The 23,777-nt window shown below is 43.6% G+C and overlaps 1 protein-coding gene across 1 annotated transcript in view; it reads left to right on the forward strand.

Annotated features, from left to right (window-relative positions):
* Positions 1-23,777, forward strand: part of LPP (LIM domain containing preferred translocation partner in lipoma) — a 305,874-nt gene that overhangs the window by 101,665 nt on the left and 180,432 nt on the right. The window contains exon 4 of the mRNA XM_026854985.1: positions 762-963. Coding sequence (XP_026710786.1) covers positions 771-963 — 193 coding nt within the window. The 5' untranslated portion in view covers positions 762-770. The remainder of the gene's footprint in view (positions 1-761; positions 964-23,777) is intronic.

Genomic DNA, 23,777 nt, shown 5'->3' on the forward strand with positions numbered 1-23,777 from the left:
ATTAGCATTGACTTTTGTCTGTGTGGGGTCTTAATTTCTTCATCACATCTCAAATCCAGCTCTGTAGGACCTTTGGATGGTACTGTAGGACCATCACTGCTACCCAGCAAGTGTGGGTTGTGCATGGTGAAAAACACTTGTTCATTGCAACAAACAGGGTTTTTTATGGGCAACATTTTCAGCAGCATCCGAGTCCAGTTCTCAAAAGTGATGTAGGCTTTTAAGAGGCCAAAGCCAAGATTTTCATAAATAAGTAATGATTTGGGCTGCCTCTGTTTTCTGTTACACAAGTCGAGATGTCTAAAAGGAGCCTGGTTGTCAGCAGTTGTGGGATTCTGGCATTTTTTTCAAAATTAACATGCTTTTAAAATATCTTAAGCTGGACATTCAGAAATGGAAGCATCAAGAATGATTAGCAGCATTTGATATCCTTTTTATTAAAAGTTTGAATGAAAATCACTGGGACATGGGATCCTAAATGATGTGAAAAACTGCTAAAGGTGTTATTCTGGAAGTGTATCTGCTTGCACATACCAGTGATGACCTGATCAGTAATTTTGACCTCCTGGAGAAAGAAATAAAAACTTCTATCTTAAGTCTTATACATTAGGACCAATATGTTTAAAGGTAAGCATGCACAGGTTAAATGTGTTAAAGGGGTTTGTAGGTTTGATTTTATAAACCAGTAAAGTAGTAGGTTTGCAACTGTATTTCCCTAGCCTAAATTCCTTAAGTGTGTCTCTCTTTAGCTCTCCTCTCAGATCTGAACCATGTCCCACCCGTCCTGGCTGCCACCCAAGAGTACCAACGAGCCTGTTGGTCACGTTACTGCAAGGATGGAGACCACACACACCTTTGGGACTCCCAGCATCTCGGTGTCCACCCAGCAGACGCCAAAGAAGTTTGCCCCTGTTGTTGCCCCCAAGCCAAAGTACAACCCATACAAGCAACCGGGAGGTGATGGTAAGTAATTTATTTTTTTAGGAAGGAGACATAACTGTCTAATTCAGAGGGATTGACTGCAAACACAGGCTGTTCTTGACTTGCTCTTTGTTGATGAGTTTGTGGGAGCCTCCTTGTTTCAGATCATTCAAATCACTAAGAATGTGAAGGTATCTCTTGCCCTTGCTCTGGCTAGCTATCCTCCTGAGAGTTGCAGGGCTGGGGGAGGACATGGGGACAGGTCTTTATTTTTTTTAATTGGAAGCAGATGTCCTGTGTCCAAGACTGGTACTTTTCAAGAGGTTTTGCTTGTTTGGTCTCTTCTGGCATGTGTTGATCCAAGGAGCTTGAACAACCCTTTTCAGTGTTGGTTCTTTCATCCCAGCGCAATGGGAATCCTTTACACACATGGGGTTGAGCTATGGGCGTATGGGTATAAATGGGTGGTAGGGTGTGAGTTTGGCAGAATGAGTCTAGGAATGCTTCCTCTCCAGCCTTGCTGGTTTGGTTCAGTTTTACTTTCATCCTTTTCTCTCTACTATGGAACACTTTTGAATATGAAATAATTTAATGAAATAATTCTGAGGGAATTTACATGACCATTGCAATAGCCTTTGTTGGGTGTGGGAGCTGGATTCCTGACTTGTGGACACATGGAAGGAGGGAGTTCCCAGCAGTGGGAGCGCATGACTGGGAGCACCTCTGGGGTTTGCAACTGGAAACCTGCCAGCTGGAGCACCCAGGAGGCCCCTGTCTGACAGTGGAGAGCATGATGGAACCATACTGCAGCAGAAACTACGTGGAAGCTAAGGAGTTTAGGAGGGAGTGGTAGCTGTCTTAGCAGAGTAGTGACTTTTCTATTCCTGGTGATTTACTATGGTTAAAAATCAGTGGAAAACTCTTCCCTTTCTTCCTCTCCATCCTCCAGCCAAAGAACAACTTAGTTGTATTCAAGAAAATTGCCAAACCCGCTTTTGATTTTTGTTTTTGGATGGTCTACTTTGTTCCATCACTGTTTTTCCCTCTTTTGTGTGGAATGCAGTAAGATAAATGTCATCTGTATCTTTTTTTCCTTTTTCTACTGTATCTTTTGAAAGCATATGCATTTTCAGGAAGACTACAGAATAATGCAAAGGAGAAAGAAAAACAAAGCAGCATATTGAATCTTGCACTTGAGAGATTCTCTAAAGTTAAGGACATTTTGTAGGAAAGTTGGAAAAGTCTGACAAGTGTTTCGTTTTTTTTCCTCTGCCACTCTAACTTTGGAGAATTCAGAACGAAAAAAGAAAATGTGTTGGTGGGGAAAAGCGAAGTCATATGCACCTGTTCTGTTGCCTTCAGTAACAAAACATTAGCGAGTAAGAGGAAGAGAAAGACATTTGGAATTAAAAAAGAAAAAAAAAAATCCATTTCTGAAGTGCAATGAAAATGCCACCTTCAAGTCAATTGGAAATTCTTACTTTTCTATTAAAATTTAAAATAATAGAAAATGACACTATTTTTTTTTCTCTAGGAAATCTGTTGTTGATCAGCCACCATTTTTTGTGAAAAAAAAATGTCAGTATGTCTTAATTGTCAGTGCTTTAGTGATTGTAGATCCAATTATATGTGACACAGGAACATTATCACATTCTAAAAAATTATTTGTTTCTTGGTGTTTGGGGGAAGAAGCTTTTCCTAAGAGCAGAGCAGGCATTCCAGGCTGAGAAGGGGACATTTCTTGTTCAACCCTGATGACCCAGTCCCGCAAGCAGCTGAGCATTGCCATGTCTGTTAGAAACTGGGAGACATCAGGAGCTCACAGGGGACTTTTTCATTGCTAATCCCTTGCCTTGTCTGATGCTGGGCTTTTGGAGATCTCATCGTTATCTGACAAGCCTGGAAGAGCTAAGGGTTGGCCAAGACCTGGTCAGGCACTGGCTTAGTGAAGTGACAGCATGCCTGCAGCTTAAGCTAATCCACTTTCAGAAGGTGACACGCTGCTGGCCGTATATAACCCTAAGAACATGAGGCTTCTGGGATCTGGCAGGCAAGAGGAGGACAGTGAGAAAATATTTAGCCCAACATGCTTCATTCACTCTCTGTTGCTCCCCTCTCTCCTCCAGGCTCCCTAATTATTTTTTCAATGACCTCCATTGTTTTTGCAGCAGTAATTCATCCTGGGGGATGACTCCATGCCCCACTGGTTCCCTGCATAAAAGGGCACTGTGAGTCATTTTGCCTAAATTTGTTCTCTGTTGGTCACAGGTCTTTCCCCTCTGGTTAGCCATGAATCTGTAGGTGGAAGAGCTGCAGAATCCCCTTTCACACCCTGGTGTGTTTTCATCCCTCCTGCCTCACCAGAGCTGCTTCACTGAAGGCACGTGGGCTTTCTGCTCAGTGTGCGGGTAGCACGTAGTGCAGCATCCTTCTGCTGGAGATGAGTGTGAGCAGTGACACTGCTCCAGGGAAGGGCTGTCCCAGGGCAGCCACTGGGCACGTCACAGCCTGGCACAGCCTTGCTTGCCCCAGCTGTGTCACTGGTGTTACTTCCCCACTACCAAAGGCTGCATGGATGGTATCAGGAATTGCTCTGGGAGACCAGTAAATTCTGTTCCTGGTAATTTCTTCAGCTCATTGCTTTTAATATTCGGGAAAATGCAGCCTCTGGCCTTGTGTTTCTTGATTATTACGTCACTCACACATAGCAGGTCTGCTCACACTTGCAGTTTTATTTCCTGATCACATTGAAAGTGGGGGGGAAAGACACTGGAGTGACAGGCTGTGGAGCAGGACTTGTGTGCACAGGGCAGGATTGGCTTTACCCTCCTCTCCCTTGCACCAAGGCATTTCCTTGGTCTCACCTTGATTTTGATTTTATTTCTTTTCCCCCAACATCCACACAAAAATCAGCCAGAAGGTGCTGATTAAAAGCCACTCAGTGGAACTTGAAAAGAAGTTTGAAATGGTTAAATGACTGAAAAAAGTGGAATTGCAACAGCCTTTAATGTGACTTGAAGCACTCAAGGTGTATGTGGTTTAGACCAGCTAAGTGAGCAATTTTCCTAGTGCTGCCAGCCCCCCCTCCTTGCTGTTAGCCATGCTGACTCACTGTGACTTGATTCAAACTAGATTTATCAATTCATCAAAGCAGAGACCCTGTCTTGCTGTCACAGGGATCCATTTGGGGGTCCCAGGCATGACTGCAGTAGTAGTAGTAATAATAATAATAAAGACGACCACAGCTCTGATTATTATCCTGCATGGGTATCTGCTGTGCAGCTAGCCAAAGAGGCAGGCACAGGTGTGTTTTTATAGGTACTGCAAACACCAAACCAGACTTCCACATGCTGTGGTCTGGGCTGGGTTTCCGGAGGATTTAGTGCTCATGTTCCCCACTGTGACAGCTCACAGGGGATTAACCTTGCCTGATCCTGGAAGGCATGAGCACCGTAGTCCCCAGGATGTACAGGTGCCCAATGTCTTAGTTCTTTATTTATCCCACAGAGGGAGAAGAGCTGTTTGAGCTTGGGGAAGATGGTTTTCTACAAGATAAACAAGAGTGCATGGGGAGGAAGTGTAGCTGCTAATGAGTTAGGCTGGAAATCAAAACTAGATGTCCAGATATTTGATCACTGGCTCTGAAAGAGTTCAACCAGGGCCAAGGGTGGTCCTTGGATGGAGCTGAATATGTTTGAAGTTTGAGAGCATCTTCTCTTTATGCTGGGGGAAGGTGGGTCCTGAGATGCAGGAGACATCATTCAGCCACAGGTCCTGACAGTCCACTTCATATATTTAGCTCCTTTCTCTATGTTCATGGGTGTGGTTTTACCTGTCTCCTCCCTCTGTTCCTCAGCAGACTCTGTCCAACAGTGTGCATAAGAGGTCTTGTCCTCTGTATTTGCTGAGCAAAAAAATCTCTTAAGCAAAATAATGCCTTTTTCCAAGGAGATGGTATTAATTTTGTTTCCTTTAAAAGCATTGGATGCCCTGTTATTGGAAGTGCTCAAGGTCAGGTTGGATGGGGCTTTGAGAAACCTGATTTAGTGAGAGATGTTCCTACTGATGGCAGGAAGGCTGGATTAGATGATCTTTGAAGGTCCCTTCCAACCCAAATCTTTCTGTGATTGCCCTCCCTCCATTCCCTGCAGCTAATTTCTCTCCTGCTCTCCAGCTTTTACACTTAAATTGGTATTTCAGCATCTTCAACAGAGCTGGGGCCTTGGGGAAATGCTGCCACACAGCTGTTCCCATCTATGCTGGGCTCAGGAAGATGGAGAAGATTTATAGCTTGCACATGAAGCAAATTGCCTTTTCTCCTCTTTTCCCTAGTCCCAGAAAATAGGGCCTCACCCTCTAGGGCAGACTAAGGAGGTGTCTGACACAGAACAAGGTTGGTGATGGTTGATCCACCGGCTTTGTGTGTGCTGCGGTGGGGTTGGGGGCAGCAGTGCTGGCTCGATCTTGCACACTCCATGGCACAGAGAGGAGAGCTGGCAGCTGCTCCCAAATGAGTTCCGACAGGGCAGTCAAGGTATGCTGGAATGGCGCTGGGGGTTGAGGCCAAAATTGGGGTTCAAAAATGTGTGAAAATCTGTTGTCAGTCTGAGACACTCAGAAGAGCCTGAGCTGGGGGTCTTCGGGCTGTTGAATGGCTTGAGTGCAATGAGTGGCAACGTTTACAGTGTGATTTGCCTTTTTGTTTGGATCCTTTTGGTTTCAAGTTTGTTTTCATAGCTGCAAAAGCTCTTTTCCCCTTGCCTTTCCCCCTCCCCTCCAAATAAAACTCTGCAGACATGAAGCAGTGCAAGTTCAGGAGAAACTATACTGTGCTGATGTGGGTTGAGCACAGCCGGTGAGAAGGCCAGCTGCGTTGCAGGGTTGGGCTTTCCAGTCATGTGTGGTCACTTGAAGGATGATTTGATCGTGTCAGGGAAGGGAATGAGTCCATGCTCTCCTACTGGGAAGTCCCAGATCATTGCTTGGCACCCAGTAGGTCTCCTGGTCCTGCAAAGATGACTGTCTCCACGCCCAAGAAACCAAGTTCCTCATATTCTTGCAATGTCTTCCATTCATATAAATCTGACCATGCATGTTTCTGAAGCTGCCTGAGACAGACTGAGATACCGCAATGCCAACCCTGGCCAGAAAATGATGTGCAGACAGCATCCCTCTGGGACAGTTGCTTGATTTACAGGACTGCACAGCGCTTGGATGTGCTTCCCTGTCACCCTCTGAGGCTCTGAGGACACGCTTTGCAAAATTATCCACTTTATTTTATACTGCTGGGTCCCTCTAAATTCAGTATTTATTAGTGCTGATGTCTTTTCCTTGTAGTTGCCACCGTTGGTGAATATAATACCTGTAGAAACAGTTAATATGGGTTTAATAGTGGAAGCTAAATGAAGGGATGAGAAATAAAGCAAACTCTTCTCCTTTCTTTCCCTGGGTGACTTTCAGATATGGTGAACAAGACGACTCATGTGAAGGTCTTTGAGATTTTCCTTACTTTTTAAAATTTTTTTTAAACCATCTGTGTCCATTTACCTTGGTTGGAGGACAGGACAAGTAGCTCATGAGACAAGACACAACAGCAGGACCTAGCTCCAGGGTGAGGTTACGTGGTTGACACCAATGTGTATACTTGAACTCAGCTGATCCAGGTTTCCCAGGGCTTGACTCTCCCTGCACTCCCACTCTTCATGTGTGTGGAGGCTCTTGAGCACTGCCAAATTTTATTCTGTGTCTCTAAGGGACTGGGAGCATGAACTGTCAGGCTGTTTGTTGGGTTTATTTGGTGTTGTTTTATTTTATAGCCAGCTATACCTAGTGGGTTTTGTTTACAGCAGCTGCTGTCTGTAACTTTGTCTAATTTTTGAAGGTTGAATATGGATTTATTAGACTAGACATTCTGTGCTTTAGCTGTGCTGTTCTCTGCTCTGCAATTTTTGACAGTTCATAGAAGCTAACCATGTCCAGAGTCTATTCATTACTTGGATGAGAGCCCTGAAAGAATAAATTCAGGCTGACTTGGGAGATTCTGCGGGTTTTGAGGGTTTTTTTTCTGGTTGTCTGTGCTGGATCTGCTCCATAGCAAGAAGAGTCCTTGCTAGTGAGAAGACTGTGTTGGTTGAGAGGTAGAGAGGTGACATACCTGCTCCTTGGTGCATCTCGTGAGCTTCTGTTGTGCTGTGCTCATCAGTGGAAGGAGGCTGGGGTGCAGGAGCAGCAAGCTGTCCAGCCACACTCCGGTGGTGGGGTGTGTGTGCCTCGTCCATCAATAACGAGATAATGCAATCTAATCTTTCATCGTGGTGGAAGCAGAGGCTCGCTGTCTTGCATGTGTTGCAAGTTACACACATGGACCGTTGCTGCAGTCCAGATGAGGCGTGAGAATACGGTGTTACTTGGTCAGTTTGTTGCTGAATGGAGTCCTGTGAGTACCAGAGTTTTTCCAGTGGGATCTTCTGGTCTCTGCCTCCTGCTTCACTCCTCATCTCTGCCACCAGCTGAAAAAATCATTGATGCTCTGGTGGGGAGGCAGTGTCTCAGTGATGGGACAAAAAAGTAGGCTGAGAAGTCCACTAACCCTTTTCTGGTCCCATCATTGCAGGGGATGCTATGGTCCTATCCCTCTCGGGACTGAGCTCGCGAAGATGAAAAATGTACTGGGAATAAAGAGGTAACCTTACTGTTGCAAATCATCCTGACTGTGCCTGAGCACAGCCCCCATGTTAGTGCTTGCTTTTTAGAGAAAGCTTTTTTAAAGTGCATATTATAAACTTTTAAAGTCCTCTTGTTTTTCCATGTGTTTCATGCGCTGAACGAAATGGAGCAGATGAAACAATACTTTATTCATTAGTGTCAGAACTGCATCATCCACAGGCTCTTACAAAATACAGCCAGTGAAAATGAACTTGAAGCTCCAGGCCTCTTTGTGGTGGCTTTGCTACCTTCTACACGAGAGCATTTAAAGCACAAAGCTAGCCCGTGAACCCCTCAGAACAAGCGGGAAGGCAGGGGTCCCTCATTAAGGGGTGGCTGTGAACCAGTTCGGAGCAGCCTTTCGGAAGTCTCCATTGATTTCTCTCTAATGACATCCTCTTCCCCGTTGGTTAAGAACCAAGTGAAACCAGTTGGAAACGAGTGGTGGTTCTCGTTTGTATAATAGCGGATTTGAACTGCCCCGAGCAAGCTGAGTTGTGCTGAAGAGGCGTGAGACCAAGCTGGTGCCTTTGTGCCTGGGCAGCATCCCTCTCTTTGGTAGCTTTTGCATTATGGAGACATGGAGTTTTGCCCAGTTGTCCACATCACAGTGACCAGTATCAGGACTTGTGATTCTCACCAGTGTAAATAAGCTGGCACTGGGTGGGTCCTTCTGTTTTGATTGCAGTCATCCAAAAGTTGTTACTGCTTGTGCTGGATAACAGTGTCTGCGTCTTTTTTTTTTTTTTTTTTTGTGAGAGACAAATATATAGGTCTCTGCTCTTGGCTTTGCTCTCAGGATGAGCATTTTCTTTTCTGAAATACCACCTCAGATAATGGCATGGGGGGAAATGCAACATAAAGCAGGTGCATAAAAACTATTATTGAGCCAGTATACTTACCTGTAGTTCACAAAATGTCAAGTCAAGCCACCGGGTTTTATTAACAATTCTGACTGTGATTTGTTAGAATTACAAATATTAAACTTTCACAGGCTCTGGAACACATTGCCTCTTATTTGGGAACTACTTGAAGTAGTGCCTAGCCTTGTTTTTCATTCTGGTGAGTGAGCTTGTATTTTCTGTTATTTGGTATCATAAAGCAAACATTACACTCCTCAGCAGGTAGATTTTTAATTTTTTCTGCCATGCCTAATTTTTTTTTCTCATTTTCTTTTCCTCCTGTCTGTCTGTTCTTACAAGATACTATATTTAATTTTTCCACTTCATTATTTCAAACATTGAATAGTGATTCATCTTTGCAGTGGCCTGTTCTGTGAACCACAATAGTTTGGGTAGAATAAAGAAAAAGGGCAAAAAGGGAAGGGAAAAAGAGAAAAAAAGACAGTTCTGACATGCACTGGAATGGAAAGAAGCCATCTTTTTATAACTCAAATTGCAAACATCTGTCATCGACTATATCAAACCTACTTTTAAAAAGATAATGTTTGTCCTCTATATAGTTTTAAAGGGCTGTGGTGCCCAATCAAAGCGAGAGAGCAATGTTAATGCAGAAATAACTTGAATTCAAGCAGGCAGCACTTGTCCCTTTTATTTTAATCTGAAATTTTAACATCCTCCAGATGCTAGTCTGTTAAATAATAACAATTGTTATATGACAGTTAACAGTCGAGTAATATTTTTTTTTGTCCATGTTCACACAGTGCAGCTCTTCTATGCCATGAAAACTGTTATAATAAAGGATTGTATGTATATTTTTCCTTTTCTCTGCCTAAAGCTTTTTCACTCTGCCAGACAAAGTACTGCTAAGTCAGAGCAACCAATAAATGTCTATTGGATTATATTACAGGTTGGTCTAATAAAAGGTTAGAAGAATGAATGAGCAAGTCTTGAAGCCACAGAAGCTGTACTTGTGGCCAAAGAGCAGGCATTTCTGGCAGGGAATACTGCACAGTTACAATTTGGACTAAATATATGAGGCCCAGAATGCTTGTTGCTAAGCAAAGTGTGTTCAGATGGACTGGGTGCAAGAGTGTCCATGAGTAGGACTAAGAGTCCTGTGGCTCTGGCTATCCTGGGGAAGGTGGTTATGCAAAAGGGGATGAGCAGCGATCAGGTCTAGTTCCTAATAAGCAGACATCCCTATCTAAAAAATCCCCTTCTGTCTTCTTTTTTTAACTAGCACGCATGCTGAAAAGTTGTAGCCACAGAAGAACATACAAACGTGCTCTAGGATCTTGGTTGGGGATTTACCCAGACTGTTCGAGTAGCTGTGAAGTGCAAAAGTCTCACAGGTCTTTCCCAACTCTTAATTCCTGTGATGACAATGACTAAGGAAAGGCTTTGGTTTAGTCTAGACATGACCAAACCTTTACGCAAAGCCCGGCATGAAGGGCTGGTTGGTAGAAATCACACTGATATGAGAGAGAACATTTCTTTTGTGAAGCACTGAGTTTATGGGAAACGCCATCGAGATGAGGAATTAGAGGAGGGACCTGTTCATCTGGGCTACCTGTTTCAAGATTCATAGGGAAAAATTTCGCAACTGGCTTTTCTAGATATTCTGCAATGACATTGGCCTTCGTACAGCCTGGCTACCTGTCGGAGACCCTCAGTCTACCCAAGGGTCCTGACGTGGGAGCTGCCCCTGAGCAAGCTGGTGGGAGGAGAGGGGGCCTTCAAGAGTAGGAAGACTGTACTAACACAGTACTAGTAAACACAATTTTTCAAAGGTAGGTTTAATATAAGAAATTATAGAAGGTTGAAAGTTATGTTATAAAAAGTGAACGTGATGAGTGTGTAAGTGGAGACTGATGGTCTCTGAGGTTGGTGACCCCATCCTGAGCCATACCAGTTGGCAGCAGACCTGTTCGTTGGTAACAACACCAAGAAAATTAACTTTCCTTCACTTTTTGCCCAATGTACCCCTCAGTGCAAGCTCACAATCTGAGCTCCAAGTTTCCCATCTCTCCCACTGGCCCCCTCACCGAGGGCTCTTCTGCTAAGGACCCAGTACCAAGCTGTGGCTGTTCCAGCACATAGTGGGAGCATGTTGGGTATCACAGTGGCTTCCTTGGGACCACCATGCACCTGCAGTTGGGTGCATTTCCAGCTGCTTTCTTTGCCCAGAGGAATCCAGCTCTGCTGTCTGCAGGACCAGGTCATCTCTTGGCCCCTTCAGTGTGAAGATCAGCTTTACAATATGCCATCGAACTCTTCAAGGGAACGTGCTAACCTGACGCGCCTTATGTATTTGCGGAGTTTTTTGCAGGAGAACAAAAAGGGATAATCGTAGTTCCCGGGCTGCTTCTCAGGAAGGATAAGGAAAGAAGGGTTTCTCAACGATGATCCATTAACACCATTCTGGCTGTCAGGCAGTGAAACACAGGAGGTAAAAGTCCATTCTTCTCCCTTCCCAGTCCTGTGATTTAAAATGTTTGAACGCGCACTTCAGAAGCCGGGGAAGTAAAAGCCCCCAGTTGTGCCAGGAGACTCTGCAAAGGCCACAGTGAGCGAAGGGGCTGTGGAGTGTTAATACAGTCCATCATTTTGTAACGAGCCCGATGTTCTTGTATGAGCCGTGTCAGGCTGTTGTCTGCACGCTGTCTTTGCTGATCACAGTAATCGGGTCATAAGAGAGGGAGAAGTAATAGCACGTCTCTTAGCAACCAGCCCCAGGAGAAAGAGAAAATTACTCAAACAGACTATCCAGCCAGGGAAGTAGAAAGATGAAATTTTCTGAAAGTCTGTTGGAAAGTGCTCAGGGACATAATTCTTTTATGTGTGGGATCCTTATAGGCTGGATCCAGTGATATCAGATGCTTTTTTTCTTGTCATCTTCCTGGTAAACTTTTATTTTTAATTGGCCTCAGAAAAACAAGGAAGGGGAAAAAACCCTGAAACAGAGACATTTATAAAAATAAGTGACAGATTTTTGTATTATCTTTAACAATGCTAGGGAGAAGGGAGGGGGAGAGGTCAGCGTGTCTCGGGCAGGAGATGAGGGGAGCCTCTTATCTCTGTGCAAGCGCTTTGAATGCTTCCCATGTCAGTGCTAGCCAAAGCATGTTGATGTATCTGCCAACGCCACGGTGGCATGCAAAACAAGTCTGTTGGGTCTCTGTTGCATTGCATGGGGTGTCATGTCCCATGAGTGTCACGGACTGTGTGCTGTGCTGACAGCTCGGCAGAGAGCTGGACTCGATGTGCCCTCCCAGCAGCCGTGCCGGGACAGCTCAGCCGAGAGCTCAAATGGGGCAGGTACTGGTCAAGTTCATGCCAACAGCCTTCCCCTCATTACTCTGGATTTCTGTCCTCTTCCAAGTTACGGATTTGTGTAAGACATGTCAGGGAACACCTCTGAGGCCTTCTCAAAGACTTTTTGGCTGTTGTTTGCCTCAAGGCTAAGAGGGGAGGGTAGTGGTGGGGTCAATCTGGAAGTCATAGTAATAACATTAGGCATTTGCACTTTGTGTCCGAGATGGGGACGAGGTGGTGTGCTCATATCTTGTGCTTTTAAAAGACTTTTTTTATTCCAGAAAGTTGCACTTCTGTCTACATCCTGTCTGATGGGGTATGCTGGCTGCTTAGGGGAAGGGGATCATGTCTGGGATAGTCTGCCCATGCTCACTAAACCAGAGCAGAAATCCATGTGCCTTTAATGGAAAGACGAATGCTCTAAGATGGTTATGCCTCCCACAGATTTGCAGTTGCATCCTTACGATTATTGCAGGGACAAATTGTTTCTAAAAGCCTGGGTTAGTCCCTGAATCTGAGAATACATAAACAAACTGTTGTGTATGTGGAGAGGAAAAGATGCTTTTAGATGACTGATTGAGCTACTAATCTGTGCCTTTCCTCTGCTTTTGTCTGCTCTCTGATCCTAGGGCATGTCTAGGTTGTGCAGAGGGATCAGCTCACCTCTACATGAGATAGCTTGACTTCCAATAACAGGATTACCTGCAGATTTGTGTGGTTTGATGAAGACTTCAACCATTCCCCTAACTGGGTCCTGGACAGTTGGGGAAAGGGTTCAGACTGACCTTAGGCTGTGGTTGAACTGTTGTTAGTACCTGGGTTAGCTCAAGTCTCTGCATGCATGGGCTTGGGTTCAGCCTATGAGTGGTATTGCACACATGTTCTAGGAGAGAATTGCTAAATCTTCAGAGTCAAGGCTGACTTCAGCATCTTATCCTGCAGATAATCAGTAGAAGAGAGAGGAGAAATAAAAAACATCTTGCAGCTTTACAGAATTAATAGCTTAGAAGCAACATCTACTACTGTCAGGGAAAAGTGAGATAAGGAACAATATTAATTGTAACTGCTTCCAAGCAAATCATAGAGGCTGCTGCTTCTTTACTGTCTTGTCATAAAGAAGAAAGACTTTCTTCCTTAAAAGTTTAGTAATTGAAGAGTTTCCTTGCTATTTTTGTGAGTGCCAGTAAGTGATGTTTCCTGGAAATTTTCCCCCGGCTCTATAAATACCACCCCAGGACTTACAGTGGTGACTCAGTTTGGGAAGTCAACACCATGCACTTCCTCAGCACAGCCAGGCAGCCTCCCGGCAGAGTGTGCAACTTCTGCAAAACTGTTAATTGGTTGTTAAGCTGCGGTACAATTAAACTCCCTGAAAACTGAATTCCTGTTGCTCAAGCTTACCTTCCTGTCATGTTAGAGATGAAGGCACAAGGGGCAGAGGAGGCTGAAGCACAGCTTGGGTCTAGAAACTTGTAATTGGTGTCTTGAGGTGCCACCTTTCCTCTTGGTGACGTGCTCATAGAATGACCCCAGCTGACAGATAGATGAGCTGTTCCTAGTTGCCACCTCTCACTGACCTGGGACCAAGATTAGCTCGCAGATCTTGCTTTTGTAATTGGGACCTTTCATCCTTCCTGCTACGCTTTTGACAGCACTTTTTTTTACTGACTGGGTGCAAATAGAGCCATTTGTAATTCTTTGTATGGTGCCCAGGAGAAATAGGACCTGGCTGACTGAATTCATTCTGCAAGTACAGAAGGGAAGTTGCACTGGGAGCTCAGGTCTGACACAGATGTCTTATACAAAAACGAATTTATAAAGACAAGAGGCAACACATGAAAGAAGTGTGACCTGGGTAAAATCCCAGCTGGTCTGCATCTCCTCTGGTCTCAACATGGACATGAGACCACACAGTCATAATGGGTAATGTATGAAGTGTTGCAGTATATTTCTCATCTTCTGCTAAGTCCATTCAATGCCTTAGATTTGGATTAAATTCATAACTGAATTTTCCTTGTTAACCCATCCCTGCCGACAGTGGTCCTGCAGGATTTGAGCCTGTAACCCTTCTCTACAGCAGAAAAGGCAGTGAGTTTGTAACATGAGAATACTCGACTGACTTCTCTTGGCGCATCAGGCGCTCGGCCTGTGTGCATAAAAACAGGACATATGCCCTCAAGAGGGAGAAGCGACCTTGCGGCAGCGGGAGGGGGTCAGTCTGGTGGATCTCCAGCTGCCAGATCTCTAGGTTTCATTCAATTGTTCACTTCTCTCATTAGGGACAAGAGTCTTTTAGAGAGCTGCAGGAACGAGTGGTTTGGCTGAGCCTGAAAACTCTCGATATTTAAAACATTTCTCCATGTCAGTAAATCACTCTTATTGGCCAGACAGAAAATACTTTTAAATTTAGCAGCTAATCCGAGATGAGATGTGATGCGTGATCACAGCTGAGCTCTTTCCCCTACGATCAGAGTTGGACATTTTAAACAAATAATTGCTGAACCACCATGTTTCCACTATTGAGTATATGGTGCTTTCCTGAGATATTACTTAGACAAGCTAACGGAGGATCTGTTTGCCTTGTTATGCCTTCTCATGTGGGAAGTCTACTGACATACCTGTTTCTGGTGCACGTTTAGCGCTGCCTGTTTGTATCTGTCAAAAGTGCTCTTCCTAATGATCACTTTTGCCCCAGTGAGAATGTGTTGTGTAACTGGGGTAGGCAAACATAAAAGAGAAATAAGGTAGTAGGGTAACTATTCTGAGAGATGAGCTTTTGCTTGGCAAGTTGATTTTCCCAGGAGATATGGCACGTCCAATAGCTCGTGTAAGTTGACCATCCAGCATGGCATGGTCTCTGGGGCGGGAATATTCCATTTTAAGAATCTGTTGGGTAAGGCACAGGCTTGTGCTTGATGGACATCGCCAACTATTGAAACGTTAAAGTGTTATGAATTCCACCTGTGAAACTGGAGGCGGAGGTAACACAAGTTGGAAAATCTTGTGCCTGAATGTCACGGCCTAAAGGTCACTTTTCATCAGTGGAAAGTGCAGTTGTCACCATAAACGTGAGGCTGCAGGAAGGGGATTGTGAGGCTCCCTGTCTATTTGATCTCCAAGTACCTGACCAAATATGCTTAGTTTACAGAAAGTCCAGAGATTGTTTTTCCTAACAAACCTGTCCAGCAAATGCGTTCTGTATTTAGGACTCAAACTCCCCTTGTTTGTTTGTTTGTTTGTTTGTTTGTTTTCCCATGATCCAAGAGCAGTGATGAAGGTTCTGGGTATTTGGTCAGTCAGTGTCTGGGATGGAGCTGAAATCTGAGCTTTCTCTTGTAGCAGTGCTGGCTCTGTCATGCCCAGAGTAATGAGAGGAGCTGGAAAACTCATGAGGCATCAGAAGGAGCAGGAGGATGCATCTTATCTGTATTAGCATTTAATTGTGAAATCTTTTGGCTACTTAGAAAAATGATTAGTCAAGTCTATTGGAAGGCAGCAAATGTCTATTTGTGGTGACTAGGGAAGGTTTTATTGTCTCAGATTTCTTACCTTCTTGTTTTTCATTCTTCTCTATTGCAAATGGTAAACAATGAATATGAGGGTGTGTTTTGAAAAGATTATTTCTGAAGAGAGCTTGGAGGAGTCTGTGCTTGTTTGGTAATTATTTCCTATGGAATAAAGAACATTTGCAAGTGGCCAAGAAACAACAAAGCATTTGTTTGCTGATCCCAGTGTTTTAGCATGGTGTTTGAGAACGAAATCTTGGTTTCGTGTGGTTGTGCCTCATTCAGCTGTCCTGCAGGTCACGTTTCCCTATGACACTTGTGCAGCCTGTTTGCTGCTAAGTTAGGTCAGTGGTGGCTCCTCTGAGTGGATTTATGTAAATGCAGCTGTCTGGACCTTGCAAATAAGTTTGTTATTTATGCACAACGAAGACCTGAATCCAGATCCTTTTTGTCAGGGCTGGCCCAGTAGAACTGAGAAGAGGCACACACTGCAAGGAAAAGCTTTCAGCTTTAGCCAGTAGCTCCAGTTCTTGCTGGGAATAATCTGCATCAGGACACAGATGTGTTTACTGTGAAAATGCCAATTTTATATCATCATATCTATGTGCTTTTTAATATTTTTTGGGAAAATGAGAGAATGGAGTTTTCTGTCTTTGTTTAAATATTTTCCTGTTGGGGTCTGGAAGCTGTGTCCCAGCAGGCTTATTCACATACTGTACTTCAGCTGTGGGCTTATCTTAGTGGGGAGGGAGTTTGTTTCACAGTTAGTTGGCAGATGGAGACTAGGGACTGATGAAATCTCAGCTGAAGCTGAGTGTTTGTAGCTCTCATGTGAGTTAGCAAGTGGAGTAAAGCTGTAAGCACTGCATTATCTTTAGGTCACCCTAAAAACTCCAGGGAAAATCATCGATCACAATTTTGCCACCTCCTAGTCATTATACGTGAGCTACTACAGTTAGAAGGCACCTTTAGCCCTAAGGAGGTCCTGAGTGAGCTTCTCGGATCTTAGGACCAGTAGCATGATAGTTACGATGCAAATGGACCGGTGGATTTGTATCGCTCGGCTGGCGTATGATCTATGCTGCGGTTTTGGGACCTTGCTTTGATCACAGTGTTGAAACCTGATCCATTTCCCATCAGCTTGACATGTTCTTCATTGACATTGGTACCTGATGAGCCAAGTGTTGCTTCTCAGACTTTATTGACACGTTGTCTGTTGCCTGTCTTCTCACAAATCTCCCTGTGAAGCTCTAAGCAAACACCCCTGGGTGGAATCAACAGATCATCTTTGTGGCATTTCTTGTCATCTAAACAATAATTCATTAAAAATTTAATGACTCTTTTGCTCTAGAGAGGAAAAAAAAGAGAGCTGGCGCCTGCCTTTAAAGTTTCTGTCTTGTATTGTTTGGTGATTTTTGTTTTGTTTTGGAGTTGTTGGGTTTTTTTATTTTGGAGGAAATCAAGTTGATAAACTGAAAGAAAACCATCTTGTTATAAAAAGCTTGAGTGCTTCTGAGGACATTTAAAACAAGGATGACTAGAAATGACCTTTCCATCCTGGAGCGAACTTTGAGTGTATTCTCCCTTTGGCATTTCTAATGATAGACTTTCCATCTGGTCTTTGCTTAAAAGCTAAGATGCAAGTTGGTTTTTTTCACATTAAAACTGTGCATACTCAAAAATGAATCCTCTTGATCATTTCACTTCAGGGAGAGACTGCAGAATCAGTGGGAATGTTTGCTTATTATTATCTACTCCAGTCCTCCTGGCAGCAGATTCCTTTTGTCCCAAATCAAGTAGTTTCTGATTTGAGGGAACCCTGGATTTCCTTCTGCTTGAATCTGGGGAGATTATACAGTTTAAAGGAGATTTTTAAGGAAATTGAAGAGATGTTGGTGGCCCTGGTGGGGAGCGTGATCTGGATCAGTGGGAGGGATTTGTGGTTACATTAGCTACCCCTGGTAATACTGTAATTTCTAATGCTGCAAATGTGCTGGTCCCAACTTCCTATGTGGATTCCCCAAAGCTGAATGTGCAAGAGGGAAATCCTAGCAAATGAATTCTTTGAGGAAAGATTGGGGATCTCCTGAGAGGTCCCACTGCAACGTTCAGCCTCATTTCAGCAGAATCTTTGGGGAAAGTACGTACACTGATCCTTTTGCTTAGCAAAGCATTTCAACAAATGCCTAATTGGAGACATGCTTTCTGAAGGCCTGGGGGGTGAAACATTTAAGCATGCACTTAAGATTAAGCATGTAACTGAGTCTGTGCTACATGCGAGCATGTGCATACACAAGGGGAACATTTCTCTAGATCACATATAGGAACATCAGACACTGGATTTTTTAGGGTTTTTTTAAACTTTGTGTGCCATTAGTCGCTACTGAATGTGTTTTCTCTCTCTCTTTTTTCCTTCTTCACCCTTCTATTCCATGAAGTTCTACAGAAATATGTATAGGTGAGAGATTACTGGCGAGCCAGCCACTCCTCAAGTTTTGTTCTGGTGGGAACATCAGGAAGTCAGTCTATTAGCAAAGTCACGTTTCTGTCAGAACTGCATATGGGTCATGCACAGAAAACATGTTTTCTGGACCCCGAGAAGGCTCTGCAGAAGAGCTGGTGTTGTTTGGGGCTCTTGGCAGGTAGATGCTCTGCAGAGGGCATTGGTGGGTTTGCTGCAGGTTCCTTTGGTGACCAGCTCTATTAAAACAATGAGAGGGAGAAAGGATGTTGCAAATAATGGAAGAGAACAATTCTAGCACACACAGCTTCCTCTTCATAAAGCTGATTTTCCCTTGAGGCAATATATCTTGCGTCTTATGGGAAGGAAATCTTATGGTATAAAAGGAAGTCTAAACTACTTACCAATGAATTTAGAAGCCTGTAAGTTGGGTTCCTTTCATGAAGGGATAATACCAGTCCTGTTCCAGTATATTAGGGAAGCTTTTTTAAGATGTATCTCCTACTTTTGGAGAACTATGGGAATCACTTCTTTAAAATAGTATTTTTGTATGTGGCTTATGTTAATATTCCTGGAACCTTAGGGGATGTATGCTCAGCAAAATGAAGGTGTTCAGAGAACAAAAGCAGCAGAGAGATGGTATCTTTAGCCTGAGCTGCTCGACAGGACAGAACATGGGAGGATGGCTTCATATTCCTGGGGATGCCTGTGACGTGGGTTAGAGTGGTCCGAGGGCTGTCCTCACATCACTCTCCTGCAATAGCTCCTGAAGGGCTGTTCTGCCTCCAAGAATAGCTGGCACATTGGCAGTGCTCTAATTATGCTCATTTTCCTGCCACATCTCCTGCACTGGGGACAGCATGCCTTCTGCAGGCTTTGCTGCCCAGAGGCTGCCCGCCTGCCGTGTTTCGTTCACGGTGGCCCCGCTGCTGCAGATTTACGGCTCCCTATTGTGTATCAGGGAAAAAAAGTAGGGTCTGTCCAAGAGTTTGCAGCCTTTTAGCCCTTCCCCAGTGTTCTTCTCTTTTCCCATTCCCATCAATTAAAATAAAGGCATGGAGAGAGAGAGAGAAGGAAAGAGAGTTAATCTTCTGTGAGTAATACAAGTGGCAAAGTCCAGGTAACTTCAGTGGGCATATCCAAGTAAGGATATTTTATGTAGACCTTATCAAGCTGAAAAACAATAAAGAAAAAAAAGAGGGGAAAAAAAACAGCTAGAATCCTTCCAAAGAATTTCTGCAGAGTACATAATTGAAGAGGATTTTTTTGATAAAGGCTAAATTGTGTATGGGCATGAAAAATTCAGGAGGGAATTTAAACCATTTCCAAAACCATGAAACATTAAACATTTTGCTCAAGAACAGCTTGAAGATGGTGTGCATCATCCCAAGCTTTAAATAGTCACCTGATTTTTCTCTTGCAAATGTTAAATATATAGAACAGGAAAGACAAAGTAGGTTTTATCTTCTTCCTCATGATGAGAGTGGAGCCATTACCATGAAAGATTTTGCTGGCTAACCTGACACATGCCTTTGTTTACCTATCTTGGCTAGATGATTTTACCTGCAAGAACCAGGGCAACAGATACCAGTGCTGCAGTCGCAGCATGCTGTTCTGTGCTTGTGATCAGCTCTAGCCTTGGGCTCTTCTCTGACTGGCTCTCAAATTAACCTTTTAAATCCAGTGGAATTAAAGATTTTAATCAACATGCTAATCACCATGACCTGATGCGATATGTATGGCCCAATAAGGATATAGAGTAAATCTCTCAGTCTCTGAAAGCGGAGAATCACATTCCTTATATGATCTTCAACATCCACATTTAGGTTTTGCCTAGATGTGGTACTGGATTGTAAAGGTAGGTTATGCCTGTGTTTTTGAATTTGAAATTCTTCCTTTGTGTAGAAGGATAAACATTGGCTAATTTCAGATCATTCTCAGGTGTGTTCTTGATTACTTCTTGTCTTCTTGAGAGCCCAGGTACCCAAACATGCCATGTTTTCTCTTTGAATAAGGTTGTTACTCACTTGGGTGTCTTTCATCACGGAAATCTGACTGTGATTGTTTAAATTCTCTAGGAACAAGCTTTGCTTTTGCATAAAGCAATCACCGTGGATGACTGCATGCAGCCAGTCGTGCATTGCAAAATTACAGTGTGAGTTTTCAAAACCTGCTGTTTGCTTTCATTTAGGAAAGCTGGTTAGTGCTCTCCAAAGGAGGATAGTTCTCCTCTCCACCTCTAGGCAGACACTAGGGCCATGACTCTCGTGGGTTTTTTTCCCTCTGTGCCAGAGATGGTCCTCTAAGAAAAGTCTGCACCCTTAAATATCTCCACGTGCACTCTGAGCAGGGCAGACAGTATGCTTTCTCATTGTTATGCTGTAAAAACACCCTGTTGGCAAGCAGCTACACAACCTTCTCATTATTTCACTTGGGACTGGACAAAGGCAGGAGAGTAGCGATAGTCCTCAGCGCCACAGCATCGCTCGGGATGTAGGGGAGGTCTAAACCAAGGACTGGATAGTGCTGATGCAACTAGTCTGCTACAGAGAGCCCTAACCTTGAGCAGTGTGGAGACAGGACAGTCCAGGACAGTTGGCCTAAAAGACACTTCTCTCCTTGTGATTCGTGAAGAAAGTAGAGGCATTAGCTACAAAATTCTTAGATCTCAGGGAGACTGGACTAATAAGAAACTCCAGATTACATGGGCTCCATGATTCATCGTAAAGCCCTCAGCACATCAGGAATCTCTGTGCGTCAAAATAATTTCCAAGTAAAGCACCTGCCTGGGGTGCCTGGCGCTCTGCACTTGCTGGGAACGTCAGACTGGAAGTTGTTCCTCCTGCAACATCTTCTGTCTGTTGGAGGAAAAGGAATTTTTGTTAGAAGGTGAGATGGACCATCCAATGTTCAGCTGCGCTGCTGAGCACTCTCTTCTTCCCTTTCACTGCTTCAGGCGTGTGCTTGCAGTAGTGTGGGGAGATGCTATGTTACAGTAAATAACCTTTGTATGTCACTGCAGGCATCAGCAGGCCTCAAAGTCTGATAGAGGTTTTTGTGCTCATAGATGATTTATCCTCTTCTCTTGCTCCCTGAGCACACACTCAAACAATATATCCATTTTAATTGTTTTCTGAGAGGTTATTAATATTGGAGTGGGGACTTAGAGTGAAGATCAATCATTAATCTGAAAAGAATGGATTTGCACTTTCCTTCAGCAAGGCTGGAAAAGAGGTTAGGATGAAAGAAAATCAAGAGGTGTTCTCCACCTAACGTAATTTAATTCTTTCTTTTGCCTAAAATTGTCCAAGTAACAGCTCTGAGGGGAAAAAGAAACCTCAGAGTGAAGATTTCAGAAGTCCAGCCTAGAAACTGTGGCAATTAGTTCCAACAATTTGTTATCATTTTTTTCCACAACATTTTAAGAATAAAATCTCTGGCTTTTCAAAGAAAACCACAATCTTTGCAGAAGATTTTAATTTTCTTCCGCATTTTTCCTTTTAACAATATCCACAAATATTTCAGCAATTAATTTTCTATCGGTTAAATAAAAAAGTTTTAATTCAATCTGGAAACAATCTCACTCAGGTTTCTCTACACCAAATAATGGACTCTGCTTTTGGTGTGTTATATTTTACTGCATGGGCATCCTCTCAGTTATCCCAGGTGGTTGCCAGACCCTAATACTTTTTCTCTGCGAAGGAGACACCATGTACTGAGCAGAGCTACAGCAAAACTGCTGGGTTGATTGACTGCTTTCTCAGAACGGTCAGAAGCTTGAAATGTGTGCTTGGATAACTACAGTATCATGGTCATTCCTCTTGGGAATGCGAGATGAGAGCCGCGTGTCCCGCAAAACCAGCACAGGTACCACACTGCCACCATTTATCCCTGCTTCTATTGTAAGAGTACACAGATCGTCTGGGTCGGTTTAAGGAATGAATTTTTATATCATCAGTGTAATGGATGGGGAATATCATCCTTGGGCAGTTCTTCTTGTTCCTCTGTCATTTACCTTTCCTTCATCCATTTTAGGATGCTCCTGATGGGAAGTGCTCTCTCTCGTCCTGTTTTCCCCCCTGCGGTGCTCTGGGCCTTGACCCGCAAGAAGGAGGATGGGGCAGTTCTTGATGGGGTATCTTGTGGAATATGGAAAACATAAATGTTTACTTATCTAAAAAGTCACTTTAGCATGCTGTTTCCCAACCAGTTACTTGGTTGAATTACGCAAAAGTGTAAATTTTAAAGCATTTCTGCTCAAAATCTGGCATTAACTGCACCTATAAGTGTGTATAGCAACTTCGGGGTGTTGGGCAGTGGTCCTTGTTGCAGAAAGTGTGTGCATCAGTGGTTTAGGGTAAAATTCATCTCAAAGAAGAAAAAGCCTGCATAATCTTTTTTTTTCCTTTGCCTTCTCTGTATCCAGAAGTACAGTAAAGAGGATGTAGAGTACCTCCAGATGGAATCTACCCAGGAAATGGTAGAACAACCCACTTTTTTTCTTTTGGTTATAATCCCATTCCTCCTTCATGGCCTAGCCAGATCATGTGTGACTTTTCTAGTAGGTACCCGCAAAAGGAACCAAACTCCCTCCACAAAAACCAGCACCACTCCATATAAGTATATATTTATATAAATTTATATATGAAGATGTAAAGCATTAGTTATTTACTTTGAAAGAAGATGATAGAGGTGAATTCTATTTATCCAACATTTAATTTTATCTTAAATTATCTTCAGGGATTAAGGATGTAATTTATTATTCAACTGTTACACTGGTGAATAAGAAAGCGATTAATTTTGTAGCATGAAGAAAATCAAGCTACTTTTTCTGCTCCCCAGTAGCACTGACTAATTGCAATAGAGGGAAGAAAGCCAGGGCTGTTTGTATTGGTGAAAACAGCGAATTAAGACACATCTGGTAAAGGCACGTGTTTTGCTTTAATCTTTCCAAGTTTGGATGCTTATGAGTTACATAGGGAGGGGTGGGGAAGAGGATGGGAGGAACTAAATGAGCCAGATTGAAAATCAGTTTATGGGGGTTTGTTTAATTAGTTCATCTGAGAGCTGTACATGCATTTCCCACTTGGTGTTTCTGCTCCAGTCTCTCAAGCCAAAAGCAGCAGACTGTGGAGAGGACACCTTGCAGGAAGGTTGACCCCATCACCCAGGAGAATGGTCTAGTTGTGGCAGTGGTTTTTGTTGTCCCTCTGCTTTGCATGCTGGGCAAGCAGAATGGGTCTAGTGCTTCCAGATGTTCTGCAGCACGGGCCACTGCTGGCTCCAAGGCTCAAGGCAAGGCTGCAGCACATCACGTTTCCTCTGACTGCTCAGATTGCAATCATCCCCAAAGTGGGAAAGCAACACAAAAAGTTATAGCCAAAGATAAGTCCAATATTGCTTAAAAACTGTTGGCTGAAGCTTCCAAAACGTGAGGAAGTCCCTTGGTATTAAAGAGCTCTGGGAGATGGTTTTTTGCAATCTGGGAGATGTTTTGTATTTCGTCACGAGGCATATAGAGGGTTTGGTTGGAGATAAGAAAGGATGTATCTGAAGGACAGAGTCCCCATCTTCCCTGGTTGCCTCCTCAGGGGATAAAGCTGACTGAAAAAAAACAGATTCGTTTTGATTGTGCCATGGAACAACAGCCAGGGAGAACAAGATCTTAATCCGGTAGCGTAGCTCATTTTTTTCAACTCCTTCACAACAGCCCTCTTTAGTAAATTAATGCGTATATCAACTCTTGTCAGGAGCTCTTAGCAATGAACAAATGAGTTGAACACCATAATCTAATAAACAAATAGATAACCCGTTTCAGTTTTGTTCTGAGCGAGGCAGCGTTTCCCTTGTTGAGTTGTTTCACGGACCTTCTGCTCTGCAGAGGAGAGGGATGGTGTGTGGGAATGCAGCCCATGCTCCTCCTCTGAGGATAGTGTTTGCTCTTCTGACTTAGATGCCCTGATTTCC

The sequence above is a fragment of the Athene cunicularia genome, assembly GCF_003259725.1.
Source record: "Athene cunicularia isolate RWA chromosome 9 unlocalized genomic scaffold, athCun1 chr9_part1, whole genome shotgun sequence".
Classification (NCBI taxonomy): Eukaryota; Metazoa; Chordata; class Aves; order Strigiformes; family Strigidae; genus Athene; species Athene cunicularia.